This window comes from Chiloscyllium plagiosum, chromosome 21, assembly GCF_004010195.1.
Source record: "Chiloscyllium plagiosum isolate BGI_BamShark_2017 chromosome 21, ASM401019v2, whole genome shotgun sequence".
Classification (NCBI taxonomy): Eukaryota; Metazoa; Chordata; class Chondrichthyes; order Orectolobiformes; family Hemiscylliidae; genus Chiloscyllium; species Chiloscyllium plagiosum.
The window spans coordinates 34,792,302-34,810,014 of record NC_057730.1 but is presented as its reverse complement, the minus strand read 5'-3'; the positions used below and the strand labels follow the sequence as shown (position 1 = coordinate 34,810,014).

General features: G+C 39.4%; 1 protein-coding gene across 5 annotated transcripts in view; it reads left to right on the top strand.

The window, feature by feature from the left end:
• The window catches only part of usp22 (ubiquitin specific peptidase 22), a 128,149-nt gene that overhangs the window by 103,823 nt on the left and 6,613 nt on the right, over window positions 1–17,713 (top strand). For 4 of the 5 annotated variants that reach the window (XM_043711780.1, XM_043711784.1, XM_043711782.1 and 1 more), the window contains 6 exons: window positions 5,504–5,609; window positions 7,860–8,021; window positions 9,739–9,865; window positions 10,577–10,668; window positions 16,164–16,226; window positions 16,989–17,075. In XM_043711780.1, coding sequence (XP_043567715.1) covers window positions 5,504–5,609; window positions 7,860–8,021; window positions 9,739–9,865; window positions 10,577–10,668; window positions 16,164–16,226; window positions 16,989–17,075 — 637 coding nt within the window. The remainder of the gene's footprint in view (window positions 1–5,503; window positions 5,610–7,859; window positions 8,022–9,738; window positions 9,866–10,576; window positions 10,669–16,163; window positions 16,227–16,988; window positions 17,076–17,713) is intronic. The other variant, XM_043711781.1, reaches the window with a different exon arrangement.

The window sequence follows — 17,713 nt, the reverse complement described above, 5'->3', positions numbered from 1 at the left end:
AAACAAATTGCAAATACAGCTTGCTTATTGCTTGATAGCAGCCTTTACATTTATCTGCAAATCCTTTCAGTACAAGTCACGGAAAGAATGATAAGATTGAGATTCTTCAAGCTGTGGAGTGTCAGAATGTTGGCAGAAGCTGGTTTTAACTTCAACAAAATCTTTATTTCTTTATGATAAAGCAGAATTATTTTGTCTTTAGAATGGACCTTCCCTAATTTGATACCATCTGTACTCCAAGCCCCCAAACACAGATCTTTTCCTTTGTGAATGGATGGGCTGTCAAACAAATTCTGTAGGCAGTCTGGTTTCTGTTGTGTAGTGTTGACCTTTGGCACTAGTATTGGGTCAAACTGTTCTATTTTTAAAACGGGCATTTATCATTTCAAGTCAGTAATGTGTAGGTAACTGTTTGTGCAACATTGTAAAGCCAGGGCCAGTGTTATGACATGTGGATGGTAGCATAGGTTGAGTCTAGGTTTGGGTGTACAATGGATCCACCTCCAAGATCTCTGAAGCAATGTGTAATTAATGGCATATAGAAGAATTTTACCTTTCCAGAACCAAACCTGTGATTATTCAAGTGTATTACCTATTGTGGTGCAGGGAGGCAAGACAGAATTATGGTGCCAATTTAAAATATTTCTCTTGCTCTAACTTCACAGTAGTATGCATGCAGTGCAACATGCAAGAATGCAACTTGGGATGTTTGCATCAGTTCAAGAAATAAGGGAGCCAAATAAGGAAGTGATAAACCAGTGAGCTTAACATCCGTCATTACACAAATGCTACTTTCTATCACTAAAGAGGCAATGGCAATGGCAAGAAGTTTGCAATCTGGCTGAGTTGGTATGGTTTTATGAAGGGCAAATGACATTTGCAATTTATTTGACTTCCTTGAGGATGTAACCAGCAGGGTGGATAAAAGGGAAGTAAGTAGTAGGTGTAGTCTGGGTAATGTGATAAAAAAGCATTCAGAAAGGTTATTGTGCAAAATAGGAGCTCGTGGTGTTCGTGGTATTATATTGGCGCAGATGGTGAATTATTGATGTAATAGGACACAATTAGGATAAGTGATTATTTTCAGGTTAGCAAACTGTAATCTGTGAATGTCACAGGTCAGTGGACCTTCAACTATTTACTGTTGTTTTGATGAAGGTATAGAAGATATTATCACTTTTGGAATTTCAACCTTTTGAAAATTAAGACAGATTTTTGGCTTCAGTTCTGTGAAGGTAATTTTTTTTTTAAAGATCTAAGTGTCTGGCAGAAGTCCTGTGATATTTGATGGTATATTATAAAGTTTGACCCACTGAGAGAACTGGCCAGACGCAACTCCTTTACTACTTGCTTAGAAGCTGTGAAGAATCCAAAGTTTGGTTGATGTGAACGGTTCCTCCCAAACAGAACAATCCAGTTTTGAGTTCTGAAGAGAGTTTTCACCCTAGCAGCAAGTTTTACTTGATGAAGACTCTAAGCTGGAAGAATTTATATGGTAATTTTCAAGGTATTTGAACTAGAAGGAGGAAAGCGGTTTTGAGTTAGTCGCAAAGAGTCTACAAAGGGGCTGAGGTTAGTGACTGGATTGACTGTTTGGATGGAATAGTAGGAGCTTGAAGAGTAGATGTTCAAAGGGTCATTCCCTGGCGGAGGTGGGTTAACACTAGGGTACATGGTGTAAAACTGGATTTTTCTTTAAGTTGGAGATGAACTTTTTTTTTGTTTTGTGGTGCTGGTTTTGGTAATTCTGTTCCCCAGAGAGCAGTGAAACCTGAATCATTGAATGTATTCCAGGCAGCAGCACTAACCCTTGTACATTGGGTAAGGCAGGAAAATGTAGTTCAGTTCACAACCAGATCAGCCATGATCATCGTGAAAGTGAGACACATGGTCAAGGGAGCTATTTGATTCTCCTGTACAGTTCAATTAAAACATGTCCTTTTTTTCCACAATTCTGAAAGGTTTTCATTTTAGCCCCCTCCAGAAGTGTTCACAGCTTTCGATTTCTGAGATGTTTCTTTTTGGGGTTCTCTTGTAATCTTTTTGCTTAAACCTGAACAGAGAACAGGTGAAAATTAATTGTAAAGGCTTATTTTTCTATTGAGGACATTTACAAAAGACTCTGCAAATCTGTTTTAAAGTACAGGTCATTCTATTATAATGCATGTTTCGTCAGCACAAATTCACTGTAACGTGATTGATGAATTGAGGATGCTGTTCTACAGCGCAAACTTTTAAAACATGCCTTGGCTGCAATGTGATTATAGTGCCAACACTTTAAACGCTGTTTCTAAAGCGTGATTTTTTTTTCTCTATAACGTGGGGTTGCTCAAGAATGCAACCATCGTGTTGTAGACGGACTGACTGTGTATAACAATGGCATTGTTCATTTGTTAAATCAAAGTAAGGGATAAATGCAGAGCAAAATGTCTCCAGTTCTTTTATTTCATTGATGTATAGATCTCTGATGACAAGCAGGAGGACTCCCACATAGAGAGAGAGAGAGAGCGCTCCCCCCACCAGAGACTGCCACTAGCCAACAGCGAAATGAAAGTTATGTCTGGGCAGCAGATAAAGAAGTTGATGTGCTGCAGTAGCAGCCTGTACAGGAAAACCCTCTGCCAGACAGAAGGACAGAGGGCCTTTCCATGAGGTGACTCTGGTTAAGAGGCATGGGCTCCTGAGCAAGGTTCTAGAACCTGGGACAGATTGTAAAGTTCATTCTAAGCGAATATATGCAGATGGCATCCCACCACCATACCTGAACCTGCTCCAGTCAGTGCATGATTTTGGATCTGTGCACCTCTGTTTTTGGGCAAGGGATCGTGTGACCATGAGTTGGATGTCCACTACTGGTCTGCTCACTAATGCTGGAGGCAGCATCCAACCACACGTCCTTGCTTCTGTTCTCTCGCCCTTTCTCCTTGCCATGGTATTTCTTCTCCAAGCCAATTGAACCCATGTTGATGGAAATGCACATTCCTGAATGGCAGCTATCTGACAGCTACTATTATTCATGATGGGAAGGTGCAACATAAGTTGACCATGCTCGAGATATTATCGAGTCCTGGTAAAAAGATGGGTAATGTCCCGAGCAAGACCTGGAGAGCCTCATGGCCTATGAGCAGGAGCAGCATGTCACAGTTGAGGTTGGCACCTGGTGGAAGAAAATGTCACCACAGTGCACTATCTGTAAAGAGGCTCGATGTAAAGATATTGCTTAAGGGTCGAAAGGCACAAAGTCACCATTTGGGTGTGGAGAGACACCGTTGATTGACCACCCTTCGTAATGGGGCGACTCTGTGGCAACTCAGTATATCATCTCATCCCAGAAGAAGGTAATCCACAACTTAATTTTTTGACAAAGCTGTGCAAAGAATCATAGAGACCAGCCCGTACCACAGCAAGGAGCCCACCAACAGTTTGATGATCAGTGCCTAACCCTAACCCTTGCAAGATAATATTCTGAGAGTCCTGACTAGCGCCATAAAGAATTTGGGACCTTGGCCTCTAACTCCTGCCAGTTCACCAACCAGGGTTCCTTAGCCAGTGAGTGGTAGACGCCAACTGAAATATTTTAGTAGGGGTGGGATTCAGAAACCTTGTTTCCTGCAATACTAAAGCTAAAACCCAGCATCCTAGACCACGGGGCCATACTAGCTATATTGTGTAAACACAAACAAAAACTGAAAGAACTGTGGATGCTGTAAATCAGAAACAAAAACATATTGCTGGAGAAGTTCAGTAGGTTTGACAGCATCTCTGGAGAGAAATCAGTTAACATTTTCAGGTTGAGTGACCTTCCTCAGAGGTCGGTCAATCAGCTGATTTGAACAATCTGAAGCTCGTTTTGAACACATGCACTTGGTCGTGTGGCATCTTAGGTGCCTTCCCACACTGCTTGAACATATCAACAGTGTACACAAGTTAGTTCAAGTAACTTTGTTTTTAAAAGTGCGGTAATTCCTTCTTTTTAGATTGCATTACTGACAGTGTGGAAACAGGCCCTTCGGCCCAACAAGTCCAAACTGACCCTCTGAAGGGCAACCCACCCAGACCCATTCCCCTACATTTACTCCTTCATCTAACACTATGGGCAATTTAACATGGCCAATTCACCTAACCTGCACATTCTTTGGACTGTGGGAGGAAACCGGAGCACCCGGAGGAAACCCACGCAGACACAGGGAGAATGTGCAAACTCCACACAGACAGTTGCCTGAGGCGGGAATTGAACCCGGGTCTCTGGCGCTGTGAGGCAGCAGTGCGTGCCACCGTGCCGCCCACAAATGGCCTTTCTTCCATTTTGGTCCACAATTGAAAATAGATGTTTAAAAAATGATTTTTACCCTGGGTGACATGGAAGCTGAACATCTCTTTTATTTTTAAACCATGTGGGACCAAGAACCCACAGTTCTGGACCTAACATTCTGCTCTTGAACTTTAAACATCACATTTGGGTTGAATAGCATGAGTAGTCTGCATATCAGATAAACCAAACACTAATTCATATTGCCTCAAAATGTATATATTTGCTCTAGAGGAATTAAGTCTTTATTGCTTGCTGTTACTCCATGAGTTCTTAGTCTGTTACAGCCCATAGCTCAGTTTGTGATTTCACATTCTGCTTTCACTAGTTCATTTTATCAGTTGTGTAATTTCTAATAAAGTCCTCTTTTTAGTCCTTTTTAATTGAGGGCAATTAAAGCTATGGAGCTTGTCACCCAAATTCCAATGCTTTGTCCTTAGTCTTGTCCATATACATTGGCTGGAGTATCACTGGCCCAAGTGGATTTGTATTCCTCCTTCCGTTCAATTTGAGTATTAATGTGTACATAGCAGCAAGACTAAAGTAACTCTTGTCAAATTTTGTTTCAATGTTGAAACTGAAATAACTCCAGACGGGCTGGTATCCTATCACCAAGTCACCCTTTATTTTCACATGAACTCTGAAGTTCCTCCTTTTTATCTGTCAATCAAGGCTCTCTGGGACTGTTAATCTGCTCCTATTAGGGAATTCATTCTATGTGAGGTCCAGCTGACTGATGCTATTACGATCACAAGAAGCTTCACTCTTTTCCAAGAGGAGTGAGGTTGCAGTACTTTGTTTCATATGCAAGAAACAAATCAGTGTTTCTGAAGATGTGCATGTACCTGTCATTCTTAAAGGGATTGTGCACAGCAACAATATGGTTGTGCAAAGCAAAGAAACATTGTTTCTGACTGCATGCAAAAGTGATTTTAAGTTTGAAGAGAGAAGTTTGAAGAGAAGTTTGATTTGGAAGTGTTGTCAAGTGTTAACTGTTTATGTTAATGTGTTAGATGTTGATATCATAAATGTTAACAATTGCTATTCTTGTTTTATTGCTAATCATGTTTGAAATAACTAGCGAAAGATGAATTCAGCAGTATTTGTTTGTATATTATGTCTGTTTGAAGTTAATTCTTAAAATTCTCTGTAAATAAAGACTCACCATATTTTAAAAATCACATTTTCATATAGGTGACGATAATGGGAAGAAAGCCAGTAATCCAAACCACTGTAACTGCATTATTGACCAAATCTTCACTGGAGGACTGCAGTCTGACGTCACTTGCCAAGTCTGCCAGTAAGTGAATCGCTTTTGTTTAAGGTTTGTAATTGAAGCCTTGTTGAACAATCTGGTTGGAAAGCAGTAAACTGTACATTGCTGATACTTACTTCATCAGTGGTAACTTGAGAGAGTTAGAAAATTGCAGCTTTATTAGTGAAAACATTAGTTCAAGTTTTAGTATTGTTCAGTGATTTTATAAAAACCAAGTCTTAATGGAAATTCAAATCATCAACCCTGCCCATTCAGAATTCAGTGTCCTCGATGATTATCATTGAACTTTTTTCTGTACTGATCCTTATGTTGTTTTTTTTTAAAAAGTTGCATAATGTAACTCCAGTCCTGTAAATATTCAAAGATTTGTAATCTTCCATGCCATTGCATGTTGCAATTTAAGTATATGCCCAGGATGCTTAATTCAAATCCTGCAATAAATCAAATTCTTAGCATTACATTCTGTTCTGTTTATAGCAAACCAGCAAGAAGTCAAATCTTGGGGGGAGGGTGGCGCTGAAGTCACCCATAAATTTGTGGTAACCAGGGCCCGAAGGTAGCTGTAGAAGTCCCAATGTAATTTTTCTTTGCCCACAAATGCCTTTATCAAAAGAAACACGCGATAAGTGGTCCAGCAAAAATGTGGAAAATATCTTTATCGTCAAGTTGTTCATGCCTTACAATGGTTTGACCTTTTACAGCAAAAGGTATTGCCAAACTTTGAGAGTTAGCCCTGGAAAATGTCAATCTTTTTGTGTTTACCATGGTGTCTTCAGACAAGTCCTGCATGTTGTCAATGCAGGCAAACCTGTTCTTCTGTGTTTTTGTGTCCCAGTGTGAAAACCCAGAGCATCGCTATGACCTTGTGGCGTCAGCTAGGAAAATGCGGGTCCGTGTATGGGCCTTCATTTGGACTCTTCAGGGTGATGATCTTCCTTTTCTTCCATTGATGCATTTTATCCACTCTCCAGATCAACCCCTGAAGGGGTCATACAGGGCAGTTTTGTTCGCCTTGTACTGTGTGGGTGGTATCTAAACATTGACAAAGCAATGTAATTGCTTGGGCTTGCCAATTGCAAGAAACATCAGCTTTTTGGTGCCATCCATGTTGGCACAAACCATGATAGTGGCAAGTCCTTTTTTTGTACCATTTATAAATTTAATCTTTTTTTAAACAAAGAACAATCTGGTGAAAGGTGGTAAAACAGTATATTAAAAATGCCTGTCTCTGATATTCAGACAGTTATGGGTGAGATTATTTCATAGCTGTCATCTGTGATTTCACACACTAGTGTGATCTTATTCCACTCTGGTTGGGTTGCCCAGATATGAGTGCCCAAGTTCAACTAATCTAGAGTTACCAGTCTGGAACTTCAGCCTACCACTGGTGTTCTTGTGTTCTATTTCCTATTCTACCAGTGGGAATGGCTGCCAACTTCATCACAATTGGAATTTCAGGTTATCTGCATTTCACTATATGTTTCTTAATTAAAATGACTTAAATTATTTGTCATGAATAACAATGACCTTTGAATGAATTCTAATTGAAACAATTTAACTGGAGAAAGGACAGAGACCATCCCAAGTCAATTTGGTTTTGTATTAGACAGACTGAGTCCTCAATCAGCTTCCCCTTCCTATTGAATTAGAATTAGCTGTATTGTCTCAATACTCAAATGAGTACAATGAGAAGTTTACAAGTTGCTGCTACGGCACCATCTCAAGTACCAAGGTACAGATTCTTAAGTATAAATTTTTAGAGTTGGGGGTGGAAGTTAGCTGTTTGAACCTGTTTACATTTCTACAGCTAGTCATGGTGCTGCAGGATAATTGAACAACAGTTAAGCTGTTGGTAACAATGGTAACCTTGACGAAAACAAAATGAAGCAACAATTTTACGAACTTGCTTGAATGAAAGATGTGCTGCAAGGTGGTCTTGCGTTAAGCTTTAAATTGGTTTCTATTTCTTGAAGTGCTAAATCCCAAATCAGCCAGATGCACTCCATTAAATCTGAGGTAGATCAAAAGAGATATTGGGCTTTAGCTACCATTTTGATTGTTGTGGGTATGAAATTTGGACAACTGCTTGCACAGGTAATCGCCAATACAAATTGGTTTGAATTACATTATTGCTGTGTAATAACTTCTCTGTTCATTCGATTGTTCCTACAATGACAGGTTATGCTGAATTGAGCTGCCCATAGTGACAGGATGACATCTGATCACTAGTCATCACAGTGACCATGTGATAACTTTTTTTTTAATTTACTCCAGCGGTGTCTCCACTACAATAGATCCTTTCTGGGACATCAGCCTGGACTTACCTGGGTCTTCTACGCCATTCTGGCCCTTAAGTCCAGGCTCTGATGGGAATGTTGTGAATGGAGAAAGCCATATGTCCTCTGGAACTACCACACTTACAGACTGTCTACGAAGGTACCTTCTTGATGCTGATTTTTGGTGCACAGAGTTTTGATTTGTGTGGGTATGTGCAAGAATGGAGATATAGTAGTTAATGCCTTTTTGAGGTATATGTTTGATGTCTGATTGTATGGTGGAGTGTTTAGTACCTTTGCAAAATTTTAAACAATTTTTTTTAATGGTACAAGCATTTAGCATGTAATTTTCATTTATCACAAATGAGTGAAGTAGAGATCCAATTTTGTTTGTCTCAACTTTGTTTAAAGGATCTTGTAACCAATCATTGCCTCATTCCTTTCTTATCCCTGAATTCAGTGCCAATATATTTACACAAGAGTGCCAAAGGTAATCTTCTAAAGAATGATTTCTTTTACACTGGGGGGAAAAAGCTTGTATATTGACAGTTTAGACAAATCTTAAATAGTAAAACATTTTTCCAAACTTTTCCAGGAATATCCTTATGTTCAATCCCAATGAAATATCACTTTTATACTATCTCCTTAATTTCTTAATTGACTGTGTTTCCAGATTTACAGACATTGAGATACCTTTTCAGTTCTCACGTTCTAAGCCTCTGACAGCTTGAAAGCATCTACACAAATTCACTCAACCTGGAGATTCTACAAACTAACAGCCTGCCCTGCTGGTGCTCCTCCATATTGAGAAGACCTGATTCTTCTGAACTATATATTCTAATCACTAGTACCCTGATCATCTTTTCTGACTTTCATAGAAGTTCAACTTAGTGAGCACTGCATCGATTTGAAATCACAGATATCCTACTAGGCACTTAATTCAAATCTTCCCTATTTTGCTTCAACTTTTCTCTTATCATGATGTGGTTTCAAAGGACGAAGAATGCTTCTCCTAACAATAGTCCTCCCTTTGCCTCTTGTCCAACTTCTGATGATGTGGGTCATTCTTTTTCTTATTATATGTTATAAACGGCTGATGTTGCGCACAATGAGAAAACATTCAAGTCATGCTCACACTGAATATCATTATTGAAAGTTTTCCAAGTTTTTTTCTTTGGCTATTCCTGCTACATTGTTTTTTTGAGATTATTACCATTTGCCAATGTTTATACCAATGTTTTTCCTTCAAGCTCCATATCCTGTAATCTTTTCTCTAATTAGAAAATACTTAAACTAACATTTCTAAACTCTGGCTTGGTTACAAGGTGTTCTATTCTTCAGGCAATTAGTGTTTTCCTTACGACCAATAGCGTACATCCAGCTTGCAATTAATTCACAGAAATGTTATTGTGTGGGAAAAGGACAATTTGGAGTTATTTACCCTTGTAAATCATTGATCTGTTTCCATTGAGTGAGTAGTTTAATACCTGAAAACCTGTTGGTTATGAATTTGGCTAGCAAACCAGAGATTGTTCAGTCAAATGCTACCCCAGCTGATTGTGAAATCAAATTGAGTAAGATCTGGTGAGTTTAGGCCTGCCATCAAAGAGTATCATCAAAATTGTAGTGTTGAAATTGTGAATCAATTGAAAAATGCAATTGATTCACAATCTTCATTCTGGAAATAGAACTTTTTATTTCTTAACACCTGAAATTATTTTTAGCTACATGTAAATCCAATTCTAGGTGGTTACCTCTCTAAGCCTTGTGAACTTGGGGATACGCAATAAACCTTCTATTGTCAACGTTATCTTCATCCCAGTACTTTTTAAAATATTGTGATATTAATCTGTATTTTTCATTAATTTTTTTCACAGGTTTACAAGACCTGAGCATCTTGGAAGCAGTGCCAAAATAAAATGTAGTGGTTGCCATAGTTATCAAGAGTCAACAAAACAGCTTACAATGAAGAAACTTCCCATAGTGGCTTGTTTTCATCTCAAAGTAAGTTGCAATTTCACAGAATCTGGAAGGATTTACGTTGACTTTTTGTGAATGCAGTTAGCATTCCATTATCTGCAGCTGGTTTGTCAGAGCAGAATAAGTGTTTCAAGATCCTCTGAATAGCCTTTTTGTATCACAAGAATTACCACTTGAGGAATGAGGTTGTTAAATGCAATGTACTAAAGTTTCTTCTCTATTAGAATAGAATTCAAGCAAAATAGTGACACTAACTGTTTCACCTACCTGCTTCCTTTAAAGGAATGGATGGCTCAAGGAACATATGATTCAATGTATAGAACTTTCAGTCTGTGTTGCAATGCACAAAGCTAGTAGCAATTTTTAGCTTTTGAATGATATTATATACAGCACTTGAAAAAGAAAATCTGTTTTATTGGATACTCATATAAATATGTGGTATAGAATAGAAGGAAATAATACATTGATCTGCTGAATTATCAAGGAAGTGTCAATGGTTTTCTGGCAGTTAGTTAGCCAGAGTTAGCCCAATGTTGCTGGTATGGACCTGAGTGTTTGCGATTGCCAGTTTTGTGCCTGTGAAACTGCTTGGTTTCATTTTTAATTGAAGTAATTTCATCTTGAGTCTTAACAGATACTACCAATAACAAAACCAGATAAGAAAGCTGGATTGTTTTAAAATTGAGCTGATCGTTGATAGACAAACCAAGCTGACCTTTACTCTACTTTGTGCAGCGTTTTGAACACTCGGCTAAGTTACGGCGAAAGATCACTACATACGTCTCTTTTCCACTGGAGCTGGACATGACACCATTTATGGCTTCCAGGTACCTGTCCATTTTCATAATTTCATTCATGAAGCCCTCATTAGTTTATAAGAAAACATGAGATTCTACTCCTTTTTCTTAATATCCCTTGGTGTCCTAATGTACTTAACAGCTAGAGGAATATTTGATCTGCACATCAAAGTCTGACAAAAAAAGTAAGACAAATTGGTTTTGATGGCATTGTCTAATGAATGAATAAGTACCAGATGAGTTCCTTGCTGTTGATTAGAACAAGTCCCATGCTATCCCTGAGTGCTGGCTTTATCCTGCCAAGATAACTTCTGCATTCCTATGTTAATGGGAACAGATGGACCTATCAAAGGAAACTTGGACTATTTCACTATAAGTATCCTAGTTTTTGCAGTGATTTGTTTGGAACTTTTCTTAGCAGGATTAAATCGTGTTAAGGTGCACAACTCGAAAATGTATGTGTACTTGAGCATCAAAACTCACAACCACCTTCTGTATCTGTAATCTTCAACTCCTCACAACAGAGGGTCAGCATTGTTGGGGAATGTGTGGGGAGAAAACTAGCATTTTTTGAGGGAGAGTGGGAGTGGAATGGGGAGTTGTTAATGTTAAATGAGGGAAGCTTTGCATTATCAGGGTGAGGGGATTTGGATGAACATGTTGGATGAGGGAGGGGGAATAGTGTTATCAGTGGGGCATAGGAGAAAGTGAGTAATGTCAGTCGGACATTGTGTAATTTTGAGGTTGACCGCTCCATTTAGAAACCATGTAAGTCAATGAACTGAAGACCAATCTTGACGCTATCTTTTGTTTTGATAAACGAGTTGGTTTTGCTGGAGTTGTGCTTGTCACTTCACCCGAATTATTTATCTTGGCTGTAACAGAAATCCAGTGATGACAATGTAAAGGCTGGAATGTGAAATATTGAGGGTTCATTGGAATCATAGTAAGCAATAGGTGCAGCTCTCCAACACTGACAGAGCTTCTAGGATGAATGCCTACCAAAATGTTTCGCTATTTAATGTACCTGGCACTTTTATTCTGTGGATCACTGCCATCACTGGAGGAACATTGAGAGACCCAAATTAACATCATTTTAGACTGTTCTAGAAAGCGGTCTTCTATCTGTTTAGTTCTGGTTTGGACCTAGATCTAAGTGTCTGTAGTATAAAGCCTGTAGCATCATTGAGTGCCAGAGCGTTGTTGGTACATGATGACTGTTTTAAAAATTGAGTCAGTTGCCTTTACATGCCTAACAAAACAGAAATTGCTGGAAAAGCTCCACAGGTCTGGCAGTACCCATGGAGAGAAAGCAGAGTTAATGGTTCTGGTCCAATGATCCTTCAGAACTGATGATAGCTAGGATTTTTTTTATGCAGAAGATAGGATGGGGGGAAGGAGCTTCCAGATGCCTGCCACTGCAACACACCTTGCTCCCTAGCAAATGTGTGTCTCAGCAAAGCTCAGTGCTAGCTGGGAGAACAGCACCTCATTTTACGTTTGGGAACTCTACAGCCTTCTGATTTCAGTAATTTTAGGGCTTGAGGTACCTTCTTTCATGCCCTTGTCCCAATCCCCACACCAGGCCTTGTTATCACATGGACTGCTATTACACACAAGCCATTGTTACCTATTAATGGATGGCATGGTGGCTCAGTGGTTAGCACTGCAGCCTCACAGCGCCAGAGACACAGGTTTGATTCCAGCCTCCTGCGACTGTCTGTCTGTGTGGAGTTTGCACATTTACTTTGTGTCTGCATGGTTTTCTCTGGGTGCTTCAGTTTCCTCTCACAGTCCAAAGATTTGCAGGTTAGGTGAACTGGTTATGCTAAAATGCCCTTGGTGTTCAGGGATGTGTAGGTTAGGTGCATTAGTCAGGGCTAAATATAGGGTAGGGAGGGTGGATTACTCTTCGGAAGGTTGTTGGGCCGAATGGCCTGTTTCCAACTGTTGGTATTCTATGATTCTAATGATCCCCATTAGCAGCTACTTGTTCTCATAGGCTGGTGGTTATCCGCTCCTTTGTCCAACTGCCTACCCCACTCTGAGGTCTCTCTCCATCTATTGTTTACTTACCCAGTCCCCTCCCAAATTCTATCTTCTGCATTAAAAAAACAAGTTTTTCCTAGCTATCATCAGTTCTGAAGGAGGGTCACTGAACCCGAAATGTTAACCCTGCTTTCTCTCCATAGATGACCTGCTGCATTTTCTAGCAATTTCTGTTTGGTTTCTGATTTCCGACATCTGCAGTTCCTTTGGCCTTTAAATGACTACTGGGTTTCTTACAATAAAAACAGAGTGCTGGAAATACTTAGTCAGGTAGCATCTGTGGAAAGAGAAACCAAGTTAGCAATTCAATCCTTTGTCTTTTCACATGTTCTGACAACCTTGACATTGTAAACACTTTTGAGCTGGTGAAGCATCTTTTAAAATGTAGTCAAAATTGCAATGTAAGAAACATTTGCAGCCAATTTGTGCACAGTCCCACAAACATTAATGGAATAAGGACCCCAAACATGTTTTGCTTAGTCGTTGAAAGATAAATAGTGACAGAGACTCTCTTTCAATACAGTACCTGAGGGAGCATGGAAATCCTCTATTTAATGTCTAATCCAAAAAACTGCATCTCTGACACACAACTGAACACTGCAATGGAGCTTGAAAGTATAGTCATGTGTTGGAAGTTAATTTTAACCCAAGTTCTGCTAGCTTCTACCATTGTAACATTCCAGTTTCCTTGATGAGGGATAGAAGGATCGCTGCTTATTAAGCTACTCATTCTGGGATGGTAGAAACATTTTAAATATGGTGTTATGGTTCAAGGCGGAGCCATCAGGCACACTATGATTGCTCCATCGTTTAAAAATCAGTCCCTTCCTGTGTATGACCAGAGTACCAGAGAACATAGAACAATACAGCACAGTACAGGCCCTTCGGTCCTCGATGTTGCACCAACCAGTGGAACCAATCTGAAGCCCATCTAAGCGACACTATCCCATTTTCATCCATAGGTTTAGCCAATGACCATTTAAATGAAGTTGTCAAGTCTACTACTGTTGCAGGCAGTGCATTCCACGCTCCTCCTATTCTGAGTAAAGAAACTACGTCTGACATCTTTCCTATTTCTATCACCCCTCATAAAATTAGACTAATTTTAGAATCCCCTGCCCAAATATTTAAAGGTCAGTCATCTCCACTCCAGGACATCTCTACAGGAGTTCCTCAGGCTCTCAGCCCTGCTGCCTTCAGCTGCTTCATCCATGATGTACCACCCATTATAAGGTCCAACACCATTCGTGACTCTTCAGATACTGAAACAGCCCATGACCAAATGTAGCAAGACCTGAACAATATGCTAGCTTGGGCTAACCAGTTGCAAGTAACATTTGCACCACAGTGCCAGACAATGACCATCTCCAACAAAAAAAAATAATTATTGCATCTTGACATTCAATGGCATCACCATCACTAAACCCCTCGCCCCGACTCCAGTATCAACATCTTGGGAATTGTCGTTGACCAGAAACTGACCTGGACTAGCCATACAAATATTGTAGTAATTTTGTAATTGCTCTCCTAAATCCCCAAAGGCTGTCCAGCATTTACAAGGCACAAGTGAATAGTATGTTGGAATATTTCACATTTTGTCTGAATGAGTGCAGCTCCAACAACAGTCAAGAAGCTTGACTCTATCCAGAACACAGCAGTCTGTTTGGTTTGCACTGTATCCATTATCACCCACTCCCTCTACCACCATTGCACCAGTGTACTATCCGGACAAGATGCACGAGGGCCAGTCACCAAGGTTGTTGAGACAGCACCTTCCAAAACCACGTTCACTACCTGTAGACAGATCAGGGCGATAGTTACAAGGTAAACATCACCAGTAGCAAGCTGTCCTCCAAACCGCACACAATCCTGACTTGGAGGTATATCACTGTTCCTTCAGAGTCAATGGGTTAAAATGTCGGAACTCCCTCCCTGAGATTGTCGTGGGTGTTCCTACACCAAATGGACTGCAATGTTTCAAGAAAGATCCTCACTACCCTCTCCAAGGCAATTAGGAATGAGCAATAAATGCTGGCCTAGCTAGTGAAATCTACTTCTGAATTAAAAACTCCCTGGTGAATGACTGCAGGGGCTTGATAAGCTCCAGAAGTTTCTTGGCCTTTCTGTCATTATACCTTCCCACCAATTTTGTATCATGAGCAAGTTTGGAAACATTACACTTTCCTATTCCCATATCATTAATATTGATAGTACATAATTGACACCCAAACATAGAACAATACAGCGCAGAACAGGCCCTTTGGCCCTCAATGTTGCGCTGACCTGTGAACTATTCTCAGTTCATCCCCCTACACTATCCCAAAATCATCCATGTGCTTATCTAAGAATTGTTTAAATCTCCCTAATGTGGCTGAGTAGACTACATTAGCAGGTAGGGCATTTACTTGTAGTACCCCATTAGTTGCATCTTTTGTACTTGAGAGGGGCCTGTTGATCCCAAATCGGTTTTCTGTTTGTTAAAAAAATCCTCACTCCATGCTGCTGCATTATCCCTAATCCTGTGAGCTATCATGTACAAAACCTTTTTTATGTAGCAATCATCAAATAGTTACTGGAAATCATATACCAGTTCCCTTTTATCAACCTGATTCTTATATCTTCAAAGAACACTGGCACATTTATCGAACATGATTTTCTTTTCGCAGAACAGGTTGGCTCTGCTTAGATTGCACTGAACATTTCTGAATATCCTGCGATTTCCTACTTAACAGTAAACATGAGCGTTTTCCCCAGTGTTGGGTTGACTGTTTCTTGCTTTCTGTATTTCTGTTATTCATGGTTTTCCAATGTGGTGGAACCCTTCCAGAATTGAGTTAGTCCTAGAATATTTTTGACCAATGCTTCCACTATCTCTGCTGTCACTTCCTTTAAAACCCTGTAGACAAAGGCCATCAGGTTTTGGTGAAGGGCCTGACTCCAGTCCCATTAATTTGTCCAATACTTTGATCCTCTTTTGACTATTACAAGAGTCTTCACCACCACCACCATCACATTGGCACTGCTTACCTGATACTATTTTAAGATGTTTATACTATCCTCTACTGTGAAGACCAATGCAAAATATTAGTTTAGAATATCTGCCATTTTCCTGTTGTCACCTACAGTCCTTTGAGATGAGTATACGTTTGGTTTGTGGCTGTTTTAAAATGGCCATATCCTGTTGAGCCTAATAATACAGTTCGCAAGTGGTAGTTTCACTTAATCATTATTTCTCCATCAGGCTCATGTAGGGTATCTTGTTTGCTTTATGTAGATCAGATGTTATAGCCCTGATCTTAATTACTGATTGTGCTGCGACCGTACTCAAACTGTAACAAGGGTGTATTAGTGTAATTACTAATGAAAGCTTATTGGTCCTTCCTAGTTGAAGTGTAGTTGTTTTGCTATGTATGTTTGTGTAAATAGACACCTTATGATACTAAAATGTGCTTTAACATACTTTATTTTTCTTGTAGTAAAGAGAGCAGGATGAACGGACAGTACCAACAGCCTGTGGATAGTCTAAACAATGACAATAAGTAAGTTTAAATAGCTTTGTTTGCATTTGCCAAAATGCACAGAAATGCTCCTCTAACAGTACTATTGGATCAGTTGTCTGGAGAGCACACTGTTGTGAAAGTCCATCACAAAGCAATGTTTTTACAGCTAACTGCATTTGAGTGCAGACTAGTCACATTTAGTTCCTTAGGAACTTCCATTTTATTGGTGGCACAAAATTGCACAACTGATTGTTCCTCACTTAACAATTCTGATGAGTATGAGTCCCAGCATGTTGGCTGTTTGCATCACACCCAAGTGAATAATACTGCAGAATGTATAGATTACTGTTTTACATTGTCAAGAGTTTATTAAATCTTAGGAAGAGCTTTTAACAATCAAATAAAAATGTTTAAGGACTTATAACAAATAAATACTCACTTTTGATTTGAGCTTGGTAAAAACTTAACTTTACTTGAGAGACAAAGTCACTTTTTGTTTTTGATCTCTGTTGCTGACGTTGTTTGGTGTTCACTGTTTCCTCGAGTGTTTTGATGTCTGATTTAATTTTATAAATTGTAGTTAAGAGTTCACTGCCCATTATAAAAACTTTACACATCAAACACATCATCCTTCTGGTGTACAAACATCTGCAACAAATAAACATACGCAGCTGAGGCTTGTTCTTGGAACTTAATCTGAAGATCCAGTTGATATTCAAACCTTGCTGAGTACTTTACGATAATCTGTATAGTTGTGGGAAGGAGAGGCCTGTTCTTAGTGAGTGCACTTGTTCATTCCAGAGTCCTATGTGAACACAGGCTGAGAGAGATGCATCTTGTGTGTATGTGTGGGCATGACATCATAACTGGCAAGCAACCCAATCACAAGTGAGTCTTTTTGTTATCCGAACGTATTCAATAAGAATAGTGCCTCACTCATTAACGTGTGGAATTACTTTACGTGGGAAAGTCTCACTCCCAACAATCATTTAACATTGTAATACATTCCTGAACACCTGCAGGTGAGTGTGTTTCATGAGTTCCTGAGAGAGAATCCCATTAATGGGGAAAGAAGCTTCCATAAAAACAAAACATAGAACATGATGACAATTGACTATCTGTTCTAATAAACCAGTCTTTGACTCCATCCAACTTTATTATTTTAGGAAATGAATAAGCACAGTTAAAAGGTCACCGGTAAGGTAATTAGATAAAATGCCTCAATATATGGTTGCCGATTTCCCCTTTTGGACTCTTGGAGGGGGGGAACATTTGTGTTGTCCCATAGTGTTTGAATCTCCATTCTAGGCATTACAAACATTAGTCTTTTTTACATTATTCTTAAATTACTCTCTTAGCTAGATATTTGTTTAATTCTTCACTGATGTGTTAAAAACTACTAAAATAAGAGTTTGTTCTGTCTGTCTTGTCTGTGGCCATTTATTTTGTCTATGTTTAAAATGTTACTTGCTTACATTTTCTATGCATTTGAACACTTCAATTTTGTTCTCCTCTCCTCCCAACTA